At 34.8% G+C, this 20,765-nt stretch overlaps 1 protein-coding gene across 1 annotated transcript in view; it reads right to left on the bottom strand.

Moving 5' to 3' along the window:
• Positions 1-247: 247 nt before the first annotated feature.
• Positions 248-20,765, bottom strand: part of Lnpep (leucyl and cystinyl aminopeptidase) — an 89,975-nt gene continuing 69,457 nt past the window's right edge. Inside the window, exons 12-18 of the mRNA XM_026385915.2 lie at positions 19,501-19,684; positions 18,105-18,261; positions 11,447-11,631; positions 9,766-9,927; positions 7,398-7,538; positions 6,607-6,688; positions 248-6,042 (exon numbers count right to left, since the gene is read on the bottom strand). Coding sequence (XP_026241700.2) covers positions 5,911-6,042; positions 6,607-6,688; positions 7,398-7,538; positions 9,766-9,927; positions 11,447-11,631; positions 18,105-18,261; positions 19,501-19,684 — 1,043 coding nt within the window. The 3' untranslated portion in view covers positions 248-5,910. The remainder of the gene's footprint in view (positions 6,043-6,606; positions 6,689-7,397; positions 7,539-9,765; positions 9,928-11,446; positions 11,632-18,104; positions 18,262-19,500; positions 19,685-20,765) is intronic.

Raw genomic sequence — 20,765 nt, 5'->3', positions numbered from 1 at the left:
ACACACCCCAAAACAAGCCCTACTCTACTTAGATATTACTACCTGTACACACAGGTGATAAGGAAAGAGAAAGAAGATACATCATACCTCTGGGTCTGAGTCTCTCATCATTATATTTGATACCTACAAGTCCAAACAAAACACTAAACTGGAAGTGAAAAAAATTAAAACTAGCAGACTTTTATATACATTTATATATATATATATATATATATATATATATATATATATATATATATATACATACTCAGAAAATTCCCAGCCCTGCCAAAACAAAAACAAACAAAAAATCCCAAACCAAAAACAAAACACAACTAAACAACTACTCTACTAGTCATTGCCCATATAGGCAATAAGGGAAGGGGAGAAGGGATAATTTTTCATAGAATGAACCTCAATTTTCTTTATGTACCTAAATGTCCATAGAAAGGTCTAGGTACAAAATGCATAACATAAAAAGGAGCAAAAACATTTATATACAGATATAAAAGTACATTCCCCATCCTTCTGGGGTGTGGAGTAAAAAAAAAAAAATCTAAAACTCTACAACTATTGCCTACAGAGGCAATAAGGAAAGGGGAAAAGAGGAAATTTTCATACATCCGGACCTCCATGTCTCATTAGATACCTAAAGTCCACACAAAAGACCTGGCACAAAATGAAAAAAACACAATACAGTAACAAAAACCACAGACATGTTTTATAGTATATATCCTGTCCTTAGTCCCCATTCATCCCTAAAAACCTAAAATACTTTAGAATTATTGTCCACACAAATAAAAAGGAAAAAGGAGAAGAGGAGAGAATCTGTGGTACACTAGGAACCTCACATGTCCAAGTGAAGGACTGTGAGCCAGTAAAATACTGCAAAAAAGAAGTAAATATATGCACATACATTTAAAAAGTATATGCTCTGGCACCTACAGAAGCCTTGCAACTAACTGCCTATACTACCAGACACTGCCCACACAGATAATACAATGAAAGAGAAGAGCAGATTTGTCATGGAAAAATCCTCAACATTCTTCACAAAGGACAAGATAGGAAATGAAAAAATAATAAAAAAGCAGCAAAAGCATTTATATACATGTTTAAAGTATATACTCTTACCTTAAAACCACTTTCACTCCTCTAGCATAAAAACCTTCAAAAAACTCAAAATTGTTTTAAAAAGTATTGCCCAAACAGGCAGTAAGGGAAAGGGAGAAGAGGAGATTGTTATACATCTGGAACTCCATGGTTCATTAGGTAGCTTCCAGTCTGGTTACCCAATGAATTAATACAAGATAACAGTAAGAACACATATATACACTAAGTGCACTTCCCCTTTCCCCTACCCTCCAAATACCTCACTCCACAACTACTCTAGCTGCTGCCCAACAGGCTTAAGAGGTGGAGAGAAGAGGCAACTGATACACATCTGGACCTCCATGTTTCACTAGATATTTTCATGTCCTTGAGGAGGACACAGTACAAAATGAATTAGTAATACCTTGTAGTAGCAAGCACATTTATATACACTGAGTGCAAATCCCATTCACCGCAAACACAACAAACTACTCTATTAGCTACTGCCTAACAAGACAAAAAGGAAAAGGGAAAGCAGGAGATTTATTATATTCTAAAGCTCAATTTTTAAGCATATATGCAACCATGCAAAGACCTATAAAATGAAGCGTAAGAAGTAGCATAATGTTTATATACACTTGAAAGAACAATAGTCCCTAAGACTAAATCCAAGCAACAGCCAATATGACCACTCTGCTATTATCCATGCAGGCAATAAGAGAGGTAAATGGGACAATTCCATACTTGTGGACCTCCACAGTTTATTGACATGCCCATGAAAAAGAAAAATGAAGTGCAAAATGAAACAAAACAAAATAGCAGCAAAAACATTTGTACTCATTTTTTTTTGGGGGGGGGGAGTTACTGGAGATTGAACCCAGAGGTGCTCTAACACTGAGCTAGACTCCCAGTTCTTTTTAATTTTTATTTTGAGACAGGGTTTCACTAAGTTACCCAGGATCACCTGAACTTGCAAGCCACCTGCCTTTGCCTCCTAAATTGCTGGGATTGCAAGCGTGTGCCACTGTACCTAGTTCATTTGTTCATACTTTTAAAAGAAGCTACTCTGCATTCCTTCCAGCACTACCATTTACTTTTAGAAAAAGAAACCAAATACTTACTCTGTAGCTATTGTTACAAAGGTAATATGGGAAGGGGAGAGAGAGATTCATAGCACAGTATTTCATTTTTCATCAAGACAAAATATTTAAGATGAAAGATATAAAAACAAAAAAACACATATGTACATTTAAAAATTATATATATCTTCCCAAACCATGTAAAAAAAAATCAATTATTCTACTAGCTATTGCCATGCAGGCAAATGGGAAAGGGAGACGAGGGGATTCATCATCCTTTTTTGGACCTCCGCTTTTCACTTGGTACCTACTTGCCAATGAAGAGAACAGAGCACAAAATAAAAGAATGCAGAACTCAGCAAAAAATATACCTTAGTTTTAAAAAATACAAATGGGGGTTAGGGGGGAAAAAGCTTTTTTTTTTTTTTAAAAAAAGAGATAATTCCAATAAAAACAAAAGTAATAAAGGCAAAGGTGAGAAGAGCTCCATCATACCTATGACCCCAATTCTTAGGCCTATGTAACAAAATCCAGGTCTAATTTTGCCCCTCAGTCCAGGAACTGCTGTCCTTGGTGATGATACATCTGAGATGCATTATACCTTCCCTGTGGTCCCATGAAACACAAGGGAGTCATTTAAATGCTCAGCAGCCTAATTTCAAATTTTGGTTCCAATGCTTTAGTTTGCATAGACTCTTAAAATCCTGTTCAATAACAGGCTAGCAGTATTCTAAACAACTTAGCACTTAATATGACTTCTTACTTCCCAATATTCAGAAAAGATTCTAATTGGTGCCCAAAAATACTGATGCAGCTTGATTTGCTCTCTATACCCAGGACTCTTCTGAGAGCATTTTTATTCCTACAGTAACAGTGGCTAAAGTCCCATAAAATTAAAACATATAGCAAAAAAAAAGTTAAATAGAGCCTGATATAGTAATTTTGTGAACACTGAAACAAGGACAAATACAATATCATTTAAAGAAACTTAAAAAAACAGATGGAGGAAGGCATAAGCTTATGATGGAAGTTGCCAGTACTTGCAGTATAATGTCTAATCCCTTCATAACAACAGAACAATCTGAACTCCTCCAATTTCTTTTTTCTGAACCTTTCAGGTCTCCAAGGTACATGTTTTCCTTATACAATTCTAGATTTCCAATTCTGTCTTTCCTAATGATTTAGTAGCATGTGCCTTTTTATAGTATATTCAAGTAGATCGTCTCTCTTCAATGAACTGAATACTCATTTCAACAAGTACTCAATTATGTCAGATAGCTGTGTGCTTATGTGAAGGCATATTACGACTTCTGTGCTTCTGCGTTCCAAGAAATTCAATGCATAACATAAAACTGGGGGGGAGGGGATCAGAAAACTACCAATATAATTAATAACTATAAGTTATACCTCTCATTTAACCTTGTATTCCTGACTTAATTCCCATATAAATGGGTTAGCATAACATTAAAAATTATGGAAATCCATGGGAAAAATAGAGATGAGGCCTACTAACATGACAAAAAAACTGAGGTGAGGGCTACAAATAAAAATTGCAGATAGTATGGATCCAGTATCATGGGAATGAACATCTTTGGGTATAGGGAGAGTAATGGATCATGAGTTACCTCTTTTTCAGCCCATGTTTTGGTAAGGTTTTTCTTACAACAACATGCTACCACCTATACCCCTCATACAGTCACAGAAAAAAAATTATATCAATTAAATACAAGATTTGCCGAATGCAGAATTAACATGTATTTTAGGAACAATGTGAAGATGGGGAGATAAAACTGAAGAATCTTAACTGATTTCAAGAAGTAGCAAACTTTAAACTCTGTATCAAATTGGAACTTAGTAATATAAGATGGTAAAATGCCAGTAACAAAAAATTCCCTAAAAGATTAGTATTTTTTCCTTCACTCTGAAAGTACAAAAACATACTACCTTTAAATATCAAGTAAATTATCGTTCATTTACCAAAGCACAGGGGAATAAAGATCTACAATCATCTCAGTTTCAATAAGACATCTTCATTTGATTCTGTGATTCTCATAATATTTTCAAAAACAAATCAATGTTTAGAAAAGACTAAACTGAGAAAGACACACTAGGATTAAAGCAGGCTATCTTTTAGCTTGCCAGCCTTTTAAATTTTGTTATATAAAAATATTTTCATAAAATAAAATATAACTTTGTACACAACCCCACATATCCTAACTTCATATCTGCTGAATAAAAAAAGGTGACCTTTCCCAATGTCTGACTGTGTGGAGTGTTTTAAGTGCTCACAAACAAGTCATTCCCCTTTTTATGTACATATATGCTGTTTTCAAAGAAAATATAAAGTTCTCAAGAGTTATTATGAAGAAAACTTTTCTACTAAGAATCAAGGAAACGTAACAATCTACTTATAAGTCTGCATAGCTCAAAAAGTTCAAGTACAGTATTTCTCCTTCAGGAGTAAAATGCCATACAATTTTGGATTTCTTTCTTTCATTCTGTCTTTCCTTGGCCACTCCATTTAATGTTAGTTTGGCCATAATAAAAGAAGAATATGATTTTTTTTCAACCAAAGTATAGTACTGTTTTTAATAGTGAAAAAATTCAAAGCCCACCATATTAAGCATGAATTTGATTTATTCCTATCCCACATTCTCTTTGTTTCTTTAAGGTACTATGGTGAACTTCAAATAAAATTTTTTAATTTCTCAAAGGCCCTATTTTAAAATATGCTTCTAATATGCCACTGTATCATATAAAATGAAAATCCACACATGGGTGTGATTTAGAGAGAAAGTATCTATGATCTGTGAGGTCAAAAGACAACTGAAGCAAATTGCATTCTTAGTACTAGTGATACAAGTCACAATGAAAAACACCAGTGCCAACAGATTGTTTGTCACAAACACAGAAATATTTATCTAAAACAAATATTTATCTGAAAAAAAGGCCTATCTAGGACAAGAGAGATGACAGTGTATAGATTTTGGGGATTATTGGCATTCATAAAAAAAAATAATTATAATTAAATCTAACTCAGTTTGGAACATTTTCCTATGGCAACACTATATAGATGAAACAAAAAGTATTAAATATTTGGAAAATTTAACCTTTTGTCCTGGTTATTTATCTGTTCAATAACAACAAAAATTTTTTAAAAATTCTGTAGCACCCAGCTATTGTGCAGGAAAAAATATAATAGATATTATTTAAACTTTTTTTCAGAAAATAAAGGATTACTCAAAACCCTAAAATCAAAAGTAGATCTGCACACAAATCAGTTCTCTGCAGCTGCATGTGTCACCATCTTCATTATCATACCCTTCAAGGCCAGCTCTGAGCCACCTTTCGATAGCATTTGAAAATAAGAAGCAACAAAGGGCTGCCAAACCAGCAGCATGCAAAGACGGTGGGTCTTACAGCAGACCTTTCCTTGTTTGACTGGTTCAATAACTTCGTGGACACTGAGAAATAGGATAGAATTCCAAAAATGATTTTTCCCCCATATATCTTCAAGGTAGAAAAATTACTTATTGTTTTTGTAGATGGTTGGCATACAGATTAATATAATTTTGTAATAAATAACTACATACTGCCTAAAGACATTTCAGAAAAGACAGTTGGGCCCTGAGCTAACTAGAACTTTTAACAGTGCAAACAACTCTGCCACAGTCTTGGCTTCACCTTGGCTTTGGCAGAAGCAACAGAGCCCAAATTCACAAGCTCTCTAAATGGGTGACAAAACGAGGTGCAGTTGTGCATGCTACAGCCACCAAGACAGATTTTTGAGATTCTTCTCCATCCATTGGATATTCAACTGAATGACTTCCAAGGCCTCCTGGACACAACGAAGCCGAAACGTTGCCTCCGACTGATTTTCAAAGAATGCCTGGACCTGTAAGTTCCACATAGAAGAATTGTAAAGGAAAAGGACAAGCAACCTGACCATTCTTTAAAAATGAGCTTTAACTTATCAATGGCTCTGCTGATTCCTTGCAAGCAGCAGAGAGAAGTGCTTTAACATTGAAGGTATCTACATGGAGTTCTCAACCAAGCATGGTGATATCTGAAGTGGTTTTAAAAATGAATTGCCTTTACTTTCACAAGAATTAATTTTTCTAACTTAAAATATATATTAAAAAATGTTCAAGAAACAATGAGTGGTACCTAAAGTTTAAATTCACCTTTTGAATGGAATTTCTCAAAGTAATTTTATTACCACTGAAATTATTTGTATCAGAAAGAAAAGGGAATAGTGTTGAGGATGGATTCAGAATGCTTTCTCCTTGCCATACATCCAAACCTCTACAGGTAATCTCATTATAGCATCATTAACACTGATGAAGGGAGACACAGAAAAGGGATGAGAATTAGCATGAAAAGACACCATTTCACTTATACCAGGCAAACTTAGGGGAAAAGCTACAGAGGCTCCCCATTAGCATTTTATATAACCAACCTCAAACAAATGTGCCTTCGTTGAAAACAGGTGAGTAGATCCAGCAACAATACTTTGTATGGTATAGGACCCGAGATGGAACCTGAAGAAACACAAACATAAGAGAGAAAAATGAGGCAGCTACACGTAAGCAAAGCACTGTTTCTAAGTGCAAAGGACTTGTTTTAATGCCAAAGGCAAGGTGAAGCCTCTTGGGAACTTGCACCTCAGGGTCAAGGACAGGCTACATATGCTTGCTGCCAGGGAGAAAGGAAGGTAGGCAGATTCGGCCAGGAGAGTTTGGGATAGCCCTGTGAATTTTAATCCATTTGATCTTTTCAAAGATCATACACACACACACACACACACACACACACACACAGAGAGAGAGAGAGAGAGAGAGAGAGAGAGAGAGAGAGAGAGAGAGAGAGAGAGGGAGGGAGGGAGGAAAGAAGCCAGCATGTGCTATCTGGCTAGGTGTGAGTTCTCACAATGCCTTGGCAATGGAGAGGAATTTTAAACACACCAAATAAATTGTTATTCTGAAACTGTCTGTGGCCATGCTGGTCTAAGTGACTGGTGTCATGCATGGCTGGCTTTGATTAGTACTTGAATGGAATACCCTGTTAAATGACTCTAGCTACAGAATTATGTTTATAAATGTGAATTATGTTTATAAATGTGTTTCGATAAACTGTCAAGGAAGCATTTTTCCTCTCATAGCAAATCACAACTCCTGTGAACCAACACAACATTGATGGCTTTTTCTAAATAGTCTGAGAACACTAACAGTCATTCCCTGAGAAACTTACTTCTGTACAAGCTTATTCCAGTTCTCCTTGACAAAATCCCATGCCAATAAGTGTCCAGGAAAACGTCGGCCCACTGTTCTAATGATAAATGACAACTTTTGTGTTCGGATGATATCTCCATCAAGGCTGCTTTTCATTAACCTGAAGAGCAAAACAGATTTAATCTCCAAAATAACCATTCGTGAAGACATGGTGGCTCCACTGAAATTAGTATTGGTTTCCTAAGTAAAGCTGGATAGCAAATCAAGGGAAATAAATATTGGATTAGTTGAAGAGTGAAAGCTTGCCATTTTTAAAACATAAAGGATGAACTCAACATAGGCATTTACATATACTGTCACATAATAATTTTTGATATATGAAGGATATTTAGGGAATATATTCTGTTAGAATTTATTACAGTTCTTGAGACTGGTACTTCTTTCCAGCAAAATCATTTTTTTATTTGAATAGGCAGATAAATACTTTAATTAATTTTAAAAATTGGGTTGTTTAAATGATTTGACAATGAAGGTACATTTCATTATATACTAATTAGTAGGTAGCATTTATTGATTTTGTGTACTAGATAATGCTGTAAGTCTTCCACACAACCGTGCTATGAAGTAGGCATTTATTATCCATCTCCATTATAGTTGAAGAAACTTAAGGTTATATAATTGCCCCATGATTTATAACTGACAAATACTGAAGCCTAGCATTTGGAATGTATGTGGTTCTTAGATAGTATACTATACGGTTTACTGAGAGTAAGGAAAACACACCCTCCCAAAAGAATGTGGCACTATTTTTTAGGGCAAAAAATCCTCAACGTCCAACAAGATGTGGCAGGTTAAATAAATTATTAAACAGTCATACTTATGAATACCATGTATCCATAAAAACAAATAAAAGTAGGCTTTATGAATTGACTTTGCAACTCAATAATTGATTACTAATCAAAAAGAAAACACTGAATATAGGATAAATCTATGTTAAAAATGTGATTAAAGTTGGGTACGCTGGTGCATACTTATAATTCCAGTGACTTGTGAGGCTAAGGCAGGATTGCAAGTTGAGGCCAGCCTCAGCAACTTAGCAAGATCAAACTAAAAAATCAAAAGGCTATGGATCTAGCTCAATGGTAAAGCACCCCTGGGTTCAATTCCCAGTACTTAAAAAATGTGGTTAAATATGCAGACATGTCTGAATGCATATGCAGGATGAGCATCCTTTTCTGAAATGTGGGAGTCAGAGTGCTTCTCTTGCAGAATTTTTCGTATGACAAATGCTCAAGCTGTAGGCCACAACTGCTACTATTAACAGAGAGAAGGGAAAATAAGAATTAATGTGAAGGGTCATGAGAAAGACTTCCATTTTAGTTCATCTTCTAGGTATGATTTGAACACCTTATAATGGGAGTTGCACGTGTGGTGCACCAGGAAATAAAGTTTTCTCTATCTGCTTAGGTCAAAGGCTGGCCACTGCTCTAAATAAAATGCCTATTTGCAGTGTCTTGTGCAGAAAGTGAGCACATGCTAAGGGCATCTCTGTGACACCATTAGGATTTATCTCAATGAAATTACATAAGAGAAGAAAGGAGACCCAGGAGCCTCCTTCTATCCTTCCTGTGTGGCTTTCAGCTTCTGTGTCCCATGTTGCAGATACCTTCTCACTTCTCTTGGCTCGAGCTCCTCTACCCTGCCATTGTGTGTTCCTCCTATTTGGAGGCCTCCTTACAGCCCTTCTTTCACCCATGTGAAATTCCCATTCCCAAGTCTTCATCAGCTGGATGTTAAAAAGAAGTCTGACGAATAAATTCACATGAAGGTAGAACTTCTAAGTTTTTAAACATTACCTTTTTCTATTTTAATTTTTTTTTGTTTTTGTAGATGGACAGAATACTTTTATTTTATTCATTTATTTTTATGTGGCACTGCTGAGGATTGAACCCAGTGCCTCACATGTGCTAGGCAAGGGCTCTGCCACTGAGCTAAAGCCCCACCCTACATTATCTTTTTCTGAAGTGTCTGCATTTGTAAAATGACAGTTTGAACAGAGAAATGCCTTGGCCCAAAAGAATGAGGTACTAATTGTGTAGTTTAAAACATGCCAAAGGGAAGAGACATTTTTGAGGGGAGGGTAGAAGGTTGTGATCCTAACATTTCCAACCTCTTTTGAATAAAGCATATTTTGCCTGTCTGTAAAGGTTCAATCCCCAAGATGAAGCCCAGCACCTGCAGCATTTTGTCATACTGCCCAAGTCAGGTCTGGCTTATGACAAAAAGGAAGAGGGAGACCTCAAAGAAAATGAACTTCCATCTGAGGAGCAAAGTGTTTTTTATCTTTTGGTTTCTTTATATCAAACATTCCTTGACTAGCTTCATACCAGTGAAGTTTCCATACATCCTTTGAGCTGGCAAGAGCTTCAAGTATTTTGTTTTTCTCTGCTTCAGAGCCTACAGATTTGTACTTGCTTAAGAGGAATAACCAGCCTTCCTCTGTTTTTGCTCCAGCTTTGAACACAGTAGTCATGACATCAGTAGGCAGGCTGTAAGAGAGATGATCAAACATAAGAAAAATAAGAAAGCATTCTGAATACAAAGACAAGGACATGGTATTGAGTGGCAGTGATGTGTTGTGGGGTAGGGTAGGCAATAATCACAAAAGTCTTAACTATACAATTTAGAGTCAAGAAAAAGTTTAATTCAGTGATTTCTGCTTTCCTATGAGTAGGACTCTGAAGAACATCAGTTCACAGTGCAATTTAATACAGTAATTATTCACCGAGCACTATTAAGAATCAGGCAGGCAACTGGAGAAGGGATGAGAAATAGTCCCTGTCCTCCAGGAACTCATGGCTATCTCAAAGTGTACAGCAATTATAACATGTAGCAAGTTTCATGGTATAAATTCAGAAGTGGGTATACAGGGCAGGATATAATAAGAAGAGAGGATGAAACACAGTCTGGTTTCTTCAAGATCTCTGAAATGGGCAAAACTAGAAGAGTTATTCGAATCCTCTACTCCCAACTTCCTATCTGATACTTGAATCTTTTCTCCATAATGCCCAAGAAAGAGCCTGGAGACAATCGATCATCACCCAAAGTGTTGCTACTAACTGCTCACTCCACCTGCCATGTTTTGTTTCTAAATTAAAGGAGACTTATTTTTGTCATCACACACCCATAAGAATGGCTGCTATCAAATAAAAAAAATAGGGACTAGGATTGTAGTTTAGTGGTAGAATGTTTGCCTAGCATGTGTGAGGCTGTAGGTTCAATTTCTAGTACTGCAATAGCTTTCTTTTTTTAATCAGAAAATAACATTGGCAATGATATGGAAAAACTGGAACATTTATGTAATTTTGGTGGGAATGTAAAATGGTACAACATAGCAGTTCCTCAAAATATTAAAAATAGAATTTTTATGATCCAGCATTACTACTTCTGGATATATATCAAAATGAATTCAAAGCAAGGGCTCCAAGAATTTGTGCCCATGTTCATGGCAGTATTACTCACAATGGCTAAAAAGGTGGAAGCAATCCAAAGGTCTATCCATGAATAAATGGATAAACAAATGCATTAGTGCATATAGTAAAATATTACTTGCCCTCAAAAAGGAAGGAATCTCTGACACATGCTACAACATATGTGAACCTTGAAGACATTATGCTAAATAAAAAAGGATAGATGCTGTATGGTTTCACTTATATCACATATCTGTTGTAGTCAAACTTACAGAAACAGAAAGCAGAAAAGTGGTTTCCAGGGGTTTTATTTGTATAGTTTCAGTTTTGTAAGAGGAGAAAAGTTCTGGAATTTGGAGCACTACAATGTGAGTATACCTAACACTATTCAACTGTACTCTAATGAAAGGTTAAGATGGTAAATGTTATGTGTATTTGACCCAAATTTTTAAAAATGTCTTGTCTGAGAACATAGGTGCATAGAGCTCTTCTACATTAACATGCAGTTTTATAACATTTACAACCCAGGTTAAGAAGATTTGTTTTCAGTATATTATGTGAAGTAAAGGGAATTCACTTGAGTGGACATACACTTCACCTTTGAGTTCCATTGGATACCATCCAATCGTCAAAGAGCTTCTTGGCTTCAGTGCTACAGTTCTCCAGGCTATGGGTGCAAGCAAATTCTAGCAAGACTGATCGAAGCTCTCGCATAGATGGGGGGCCCTCATCAGTCCAAGTTTGTTGTTGAATTTGGTGTTGAAGCAATTTAAATACTCTGGTCTAGAGAGAGAAAATGGATTATAAAGGAGTAATAATAATTAAAATAATCAGTAGAATCAAATCACATCTTTCTCCAACATTTATTCAATTAGGGAAGAAAAAGGGCACAGATATTTCTCATTAGATATCAAATGACATATGAATCCCATGTAAAGCTGGAATGAAATCCACTAAATAACATAGCCTGTACATAAGGTTGCTACAAGGGGGGATTTTAGTGATAAACTCAGAAAAAAATAATGGCATCTGTGCAGTATCCTGTGTATACTCAGCTAGAAGTTACTTTCTTGCCAAAAATTATCACCTATAACTCGCTGATGAAAGGAACTTGAAATTTCCTGAACTAATGCTTTAGAATCATAAGCTCATAAAGCAAGGAGGGAAAAATGCACTTCTTTACTGATGACTAATGTTTAAATGTTTTTAAATTCAATATTAAAGGTATATTTAACATATGAACTAGTCTAATACTATAGTAAATTAATATAACCAAACTAACAAGAAAATGAATACTATATGGAAGAATAATTATTTATAGTATTCCCACAATTTTTTATGTAAAAAAATTTCACATCTATCAGAAGTGTGCAAGTATAATACAGTGAAAATCCATATGCTGTTCATCTAGATTTACCAGTTTTTAACACTCTTTCATTTGTTTTATATGTGTGTAAAAACACACACATGCTTGTTTTTTTTCTGGTTTTAGCTGAACCATATGAGAATAAGTTACAGACATGATGTTTCATTTGTAAATACTATAGCATGCAACTCCCAGAAATAAGGATACTCTCCTATTTAACCAAAATGCCTTATCACACTTAAGAAAACAGACAATTATTTAATAATATCTACTATACTATCTAGTCCATTGTTATAATCACACTTCTGAATAGGAAATCATTGTAAAATACATATTTTTTATATTTAGGAGTCACCAAATTTTTCATCTCTCTCTACAATAAAAGCATAAAACTATCTAGAGTATTTTCATATTGTGAAGTATTTTTATAATGCAAACTGTTGTGCATGGGGGCAGGGTGAAGACACAGGATTAAAAAACACTGCCTATGAAATACGCATTTATTAAATCCACTAGAAGAGAAAAAAATTAATATAAAAATGTTTACAAGATTTTTTTTAAAAGAGAAAAGTTTTATGGCTATATAAAGAAAGATCAATGGGAAAAAAACCTTACTGGTGCCCCTCTCCTTCAGGGATCTCAGGCAAGCAGATTCCCTTTACTGATGGTTTATCTTTTCCATCACCATCACTCTCATGTCTCAACTAATCAAGTGATGACCACATTATGACCACAGATGATCACATTAAAAAAAAATCTCTCAACCCAGAAATTTTAGTTCAAGTTCCTCACAAAGCATTATTTTCTTCTTGTGTATCATTGTCAATACCCCAAATGAGTCTTATTTGGAGAGTTTTAAATTTGAGGCCATTTTTTTCAGCAGATCTTCTCTGAATAAGTCTCTTAATGGAGCTTAACAGGAGAATGGAAAAAAGAAGGACTCAAAGTCTGTGATAATGTATTAACTTGCTTTGTTTGTTTAAAAGCAATGAAATAGAAAACAGACACCTGGTGTAACGTGTTAGTGCTAAAGCTTGGGAGTTATTGGAAGGACGACATGAAGTGGAAAAATATTTGCAATGCAGACTGATAATGCAAGGAACATCAAACCAAGACAGGATCCCCCTTGGACAATGCTGACTGCCTTGGTAGCAGCTGTCTACAACTGGCCTAACCTTTTCAATAGAATCCTGAGAGCTCACTGTCCCAAGTGACTAAATAATAAAAGAAATTTAAAAGCTACTCAAACTGTCAAATAGAAACAAAGGAAGAATGTAAGGGAAAAAAAAGTTATGTTTGAAATCCTACTTTAAAAAACTCAGTGGAGAAACATGGCAATGCTTATTGAGGGCTTATAATTACACAAAAGGAGCTCAAGGAAAAAATGGCACTTCACATATTAGAAGCAAAGAAAACCTGACCCTTGAAGATGTTACACTACTGCAATTATGGGGTACAGTTTTACTAGTGTGTCTCTCTAGATTACATCATCAAGATGAATTCTTAAGAGTTTATTTTAATTATATTTCAAATTATAACTTTTATTAAAAATAATTCTATTTTTAGAGAAATTCCATTATGAAATATGAACATTTATTAGCAATTCAGGTTATATTTTGAATTAATATTAATGAAGCAGGTACTTCAAATTACCTTTCCCTTTCAGAAATAAAGTGAAATCTGTTTTTCTATGGTTTCTAAATTAATGTTTTGAAATTTTAGCTCATTAAACAACAGAATCCAACCATATGATTTCATAAAGTAAAAATTGGAAGTGGGGAGACGAAATAAGTTGTTGGGTTATATAAGAAACAAACAATGGATATGTAAAATAAAATACAACAACAATAATATAAAATGGTTTGAAAAATAAAAGACAGGGAAAGATGCTGGCACTTATGTTATATATTACATTTTGATTTATTGCCCTAATTTTACACTGATACGCCCAGAGAGTTCTTTCCTAGGTCAACTGAGTTTCTTAAAAGTGAAATGTCAGTTTTTATTGAAAAAGGTTTATCCCACCAATGCCTCATATGTAAGAGAATGACAGATTTCTAAGTGATAAAACAGGAATATGGCTAGGATCAGACATTAACATCAGATGTGAACAATTTAACAAGATTCAAATGTGCCTTCACCGCAATAGCACAGTATACATCACAATATGTGCCATATATCATGTATAGCCTACACAAAAATATCCAATATATATAATACTTTGGTTAAAATGACAAAAATAATTAGACACTAATTTTAAAAACTAATACTTTGAACATTGGACTCAAGGAATTAGAAAGGTCTGCCATCTCAGTTCCTCACTACAGACTGTCATATTTCATAGTTTGAGAGTTTTGATGCTACCATAATGCCCTAAGATTAGAAAAAGAATTTGAAAAGATACAGGTTCTCTCTAATGATGAACTGAAGCCAACTTGGATTTTAGTTAACAACATGAAGACCTACAGCAGCAAAAGGGTCTGGGTTCATAGAAACATATACTAAGCCTCCTGTCCTTCTCATCTGTCCATCAGTCCTTGGGATTCTACCCTGAAGTATGTTCATAATAAACACACACCTGCCCAGAAAATTGGAAATCATCCAGGATGAAGATACAGTAGAAAGAAGAGTTACTGAGTACCAATAGGAAAGAATTTCAAAGGTCCAGATCTGTGAATTGAGTTTAATATCTGTGTTCTCAGCATAGGGCAGCTTGAGGTAAATATAAGTGCTTCCTGAGATGAAGCCCTAAACAAATCTAATGGAGACAGTCAGGGAGAAAATGGCTTCTACCATGATGAAACGTAATTAGGTTTATGGCTTTAGAGTAGGCAGACATTCTTTATATTCAAAACTAATACTGTCCTTCAATAGTGAGGAAAAATGAATTAAATATATTAATCTTATTTGTTGCTACTTCTACGGAGTTAGTTGAACAGTGACCTCTCACACACATACATTCATGTTTGCTTTGAACATGTGAATATAACTTTTATTTGGAAATAGGGTCTTTGCAGATATCGAGTTAAAATGAGGTCATACTGGGATACAGTAGTTCTAATCAAATGGTGTTCTCAGAAGAAAAGGGAAATATGGGACACAGAGACACAGGGAGAAGACCATGTTGACAGAGGCAGAGACTGGAGTGATTCATCTTACAAAGCCAAGGGATGCCAAAGATTGCTGGCAACCACCTAAAACTAAGAAAGAGACAAGAAATAGATTCTTCCTCAAAAGAAACAAGCCCTACCCTGCAAAAACTTATTTTGGCTTTCTAGTTTCTAGAACTGTGAAAAAAATAATTTGTTGTTTTCAGACACTGAATTTATAATAATTTATTATGCAAACTAATATACTACCTCAGTTGGTACTGATATAATATGGCACTAATCACTTCCAAAGTAATTTCACAATTAAAAATACAGATATAAATGAAATATACTGGGAAAACCAGATAGCCACAATGAAGTAAAACTTGGTGTCTACTTCATACCATACACAAAAATCAATTCCAGAGCTAACCTAGTTTTAAATATAAAAGGTTAAGTTCAGAAGTTAACACAATATCTTGGTGAAGGCAAAAAATTTTGTATGCTAAACTACATTGAAGTCTAAGAGTTTATAGTAATTATAAACATCATTGAGAGGAAAATAAGGTATTTCAAAATACACATAATTAACAAAAGATTCATATCTGCAATAGGTAAAGAACTTTACAAATTAATAAGATAAAGACAGATAATTTAATAGGAAAATTAGCAAAAGACTTGGGCAGTTTACAAAAGATAACATCCAACATTAAAATAGTAAATATATCAAAAGAAATTCATCTTCACTAATCATCAGGAAAATGAAAATTAAAACCAAAATTGCAACACTGGTAAATAACCCCCAACTGCTTAAAAGAAAAATAATTTATTATGAATACTAACAATGGCAGATCTAGAATTTGCATACACTGCTGATGGGAATGTAAATTGGTACAACTATGAAAAACTTCTTGACAGTACAGCATTAACTAGGCACATGTTATGAGTCAGTGATTCCATTTCCAGACACATACCCCACAGAAATGCATATAAATATTCTCCACAGACACAAGAACACTCACAATAGTGCTACCTGTGACAGCTCCATACTACAAACAACCCCATGTCTATCAACATTAGCCAAACTGGTAAATAAATGGCCAGTCTCTTTATATCCCACCACAGAAATCCTGTGTTAGATTTTACATATGCTTTAGAGATTAGCAAGTTATCTCCATATCTCTTGGAAATGCACATAAAATCTGTAAAAAATTTCTATTACTAATATTATACGTATAAAAGATATATTATAAATTGATGATCTCATTTTCAAGAAAACAACTAGATGTGGGTCTGTTACTTTAAATCTTAAATGTATAGTCGATAAATGTTTCAAACTACTTTTAGGTAAAATTTCAATTTTAAAAAGGAAAAAAAAATGATAGCAAGAAAGAAGCTTTAATTTTTCAAACAAAAGGTATCCTGAAGAAATATTTCTGGAACACAAAATATAGGAACACAACACAGACAGTAGGCTTTGGAGTGAAAGTAATCTGGGATTGAATCTTGGCTCTATAATTTACTAGGTAAGTGCCTGGGGAAGTTACTCAGTCTCCTCATTTATTTAATGGGGACAGAAATACCTATTTTGATAATGTGTGAGGATTACATAAAGTAATCTCCATTAAGCACTCAGAATGTACAGAATATAATAAGTACTCAGATGCTTTTGTTTCTGGTGTGCTTTATTCATTTATTCATTCAACATTACTGAGTGTCACCCTGGGCCAGGTCTCGATCTAGGCACTAGTTTTTTATTATTATTATTACTATTATTTTATGAGAGCTGCTAGCTGAAAGCCTAATGGAACAGAAAGTGATAAAAATCTTAACCATTCACTAAAGAGTCCTCAGAAATAATCTTAAAATCTCATGCACTAAAAATAGGGTGCCTTCTTTGGGGTCAGATTAGAAATGTGGGAGAGGGTGCTTTTCAAGCCTCTTCTGGCCCAAATGCCTTGTATTCCCATCCCCTCACTGAGAATCACCCATAAATGAAAGGATCATCATAGAAAATGTGGAGTAGCACAATAATGGAGATGGGAGGAGATAAAGCATGGGAGGAATGGGGGAATTTTAGATAGGGCAAAAGGGAGGGAGAGGAAGTAAGGGGGCAGAGGAGTAAGAAAGACAATGGAATGAAATGAACATTATTACCCAAAGTACATGTATGCAGACATGAATAGTGTGACTTTGTATATAACCAGAAACATGAAAATTGTGCTCTATATGTGTACTATGAATTGAAATGCATTCTGCTGTCATGTATAACAAATTAGAATAAATAAATTTTTAAAATTCAGAGCAAAACAAAGAACAAATAGTAAACAGCTTGCAATATCGACTCCTTTAGTGCTTGCCAACAGTGTCATCAGCCACTGGATGGCAACCAGCAGGACTCCTAACCAGGATTTTCTCATCACAAACATAATGGCCTGGCAACTAGCAAATTAATAGGATACCTACTTTGAAAAGGGGCCTATTTCAAAAATTCACTGTGTAAAAAATAACTAGGATTCAAATAGAGACATTTTCTTTTTATATGACCCCACACCGAGACCAGTGTCAAAAGTCTGCATTTGGATAATCAAACAAATGTACCTTACACTAAACTTTTATTATCTCTTCATGGTAAGCAATTACATTTTGATTCAAAGTAAAAAGTTCACAATCAAGAAAATGAAGAAAATGGTATTTAGTTGGTTGCTTTTTTAGTCCAATACTGGCTGAACAAACCCAAACCTATAAATAACAACATTGAAGGCAGGCAATAAGGGAAATTGGCAGAAAGGCAGACTTACCACTAGTCTTGAGGCCAGATCAATTTGCCCCAGTTTCTCAAGAAGGTTATAGATAAGGTCGGTCTGGAACAGGGCTTCAGTGATGGGTGCAGTATAGCTCTCATTTCTAAGATAATCAATCAAATCAAAGGCCCTCTGAAGAGGCACCTTGCCTAGGCTAATGGATGAAACAACAGGAAATGTAAATATACTGAAACACACAGAAAAATTCTATGAATTCTCGAGAGCTTTATAGCTAGATGGCTAGTCTCAAGGATCAGAAATTTAACCACAGAGTAGCATCCTGTACAATTAAAACTCAGTATTATTAACTTAATGTTCATGTGGCCAAAGGTTAAAGATGCATTCAAAGAGAAAGATATACAATATCTCATGTTTTATTCTACAAGTCACCTGTGAATTTCTTCTGATTCAGTAAAAGTATCCCAATGTTTTGGGTGAGAAAAGATGAACAACACTGATTTTATTTATTTAATAATTGTATTTAACAGAAGAAAGGGAATGGCACAGAGAGTATGTGAATCAGAAAAAAAAACATTTTATTTGTTGTTTTGTGGAAATTTATCCACTGTGAATTTATGGTGAGCACATTTTAAACTTTAGCCACTCTATATAAAAATCATAGCAGTGATGGTTGAGATAATACAAGAAGGCCACTACATAAAAAATGAACCAAACTGAAGTTAAGAGTGGTCAAGTAGGATCCCATTGAATGTTCCTAATGCTTTTAGGCCAATTTATCAATCTAAACTGGTAATATCTTCAAAGACTATCTTTACAATAGGCCACTGTCATTCTTGGCTGTGGGATTGTATAATATATGAAGTGGTTGGAAGGCAAGCAGTCCACAGATAAGGAGACTCTCGCCATTAGTGGTGTCCATCAAGCCAGCAGATGGGCACTAAACATCACACTTAAATCCCACTGCTGATTAAAAAGAATTCTCTCTGTGAAACCAAAGGAAGTTTGAACTCTTACAGCAATTTATTCAGCAAAAATATGTATTCTGCTTGTTGGTATCTGCTCTTGAATTATTATTAAATTCTGTTGTATGTTTCTTAACTTTTCAATATGTTTTTTAGCTGAATGTTCCGAAACCATTTTTCTTTTTCTTTTTTGGTGGTACTTGGGATTGAACCCAAGGGCACTGTTACGGAACTACATCCCCAGACCCCACCCCACCCCCTGTTTTTTTTTTTTTTTTTTTTGAGATAGGGTCTCACTAAGTTGCCAAAGCTATACTTGAAATAAACTTGAGATCAATCCTGCCTCAGCCTCCTGAGTCACTGGGTTTTGCAGGCATATACCACCATGTCTGTCAGTAAACCATTTTTCTGAACTATTATTTACCCTCAGTAATTCATCAAAACAAAAACTCAAAACAAGCATACTCTACCCTGCAAGTTCAAAGATGCTGTTGATGAGGTTGGCTCGGTCTTTGTCACTCAGTACATAAGGATTTATTTTCAACTGTTTGATTAGTGCTGCCCAGTCATCGTCTGCATAATGTACAATATAATAGCCAGTCATGTTTGTATTGACTTTGACCCACTGTACTTGTTCTGTAAGATTGATGATATCTAAGACAGACCAAAAAAAGAGAGAGAGTGAGAGAAACATTGAGAAGGAAATATAAGAAAAAAAAGTTAAATGGGCACTTTTATAGTTAATATAGCATATTTTTATTTTTAATCATTCTACTAAGAAAGTGAATGCCAGTCTTCTGGTGCAATTATTTTCATGTTAACAAAGATTGCCACTCATTCACTTAAGGATTATTTATTCACTGGGCATTGCTGTTTCTAGGGTAGGCACTGGAGAGCAAATGGTGAACAGGCAGATATATCTTTGCTTTTATGATCTAATGTAGCCCAATAAGCACAATGTCACATAAGTGCCATCAATGGAGGAAGAAAATATGAAATTCAGTAAAAGCACGCAGAACGTTTCATCCTGTAGAAAAGTCTGGAGAGGTCTCTCAGAAGAAATGATGTCTAAGTTGTTATTCTTGTAAGTGATTTCAGATTATGTAGATGTTAGCCAAGTGACAAAGGTTCAGTAGGAACCCTATGTGTTCAAGGCCCCCAAAGTGTCCACAGTACCCCTGCAGTGAACTGGTCCTAGTTCATTACAGCTGGAGGAGAGAGGAAGAGAAAGGGAAAGTATGTGTACTGTGGGACAGCAAGGAAAAAGAGAGAGAGAAGTGCATGCACCACTCAGTCTTTTGTTAAGTTAGAGAGGAAGAACAACAAAGCCATTCAGAAAAGTCACATAATTTAAAGTTAGCGAAATAACATTAGGGAAGGCTTATGGTTTCATTAGGTACAAATAATAGAATAATAGAATAATAATAGAAAGCCATATGTGCTTTTTGGACCCCTACCATTTTTATAGCATACACACACACACACACACACACACACACACACACATATATATATATATATATATATATATATATATGCATATATATATACACACACACATATCATACATATATATTCATACATGCACATATACACACATATATACACACATACATGTCATATGATAATATATATAATATATTAATACTCACATATACATATTGAGAGAATTGTTAAAAATTTCTAACCAATTTTTTCAATTGATATACAAATAATGAAAAGCTTAACTGATTAC

The sequence above is a fragment of the Urocitellus parryii genome, chromosome 1 (assembly GCF_045843805.1).
Source record: "Urocitellus parryii isolate mUroPar1 chromosome 1, mUroPar1.hap1, whole genome shotgun sequence".
In the NCBI taxonomy this organism is placed as follows: domain Eukaryota; kingdom Metazoa; phylum Chordata; class Mammalia; order Rodentia; family Sciuridae; genus Urocitellus; species Urocitellus parryii.
This window is presented reverse-complemented; position numbering and strand designations above follow the sequence as displayed.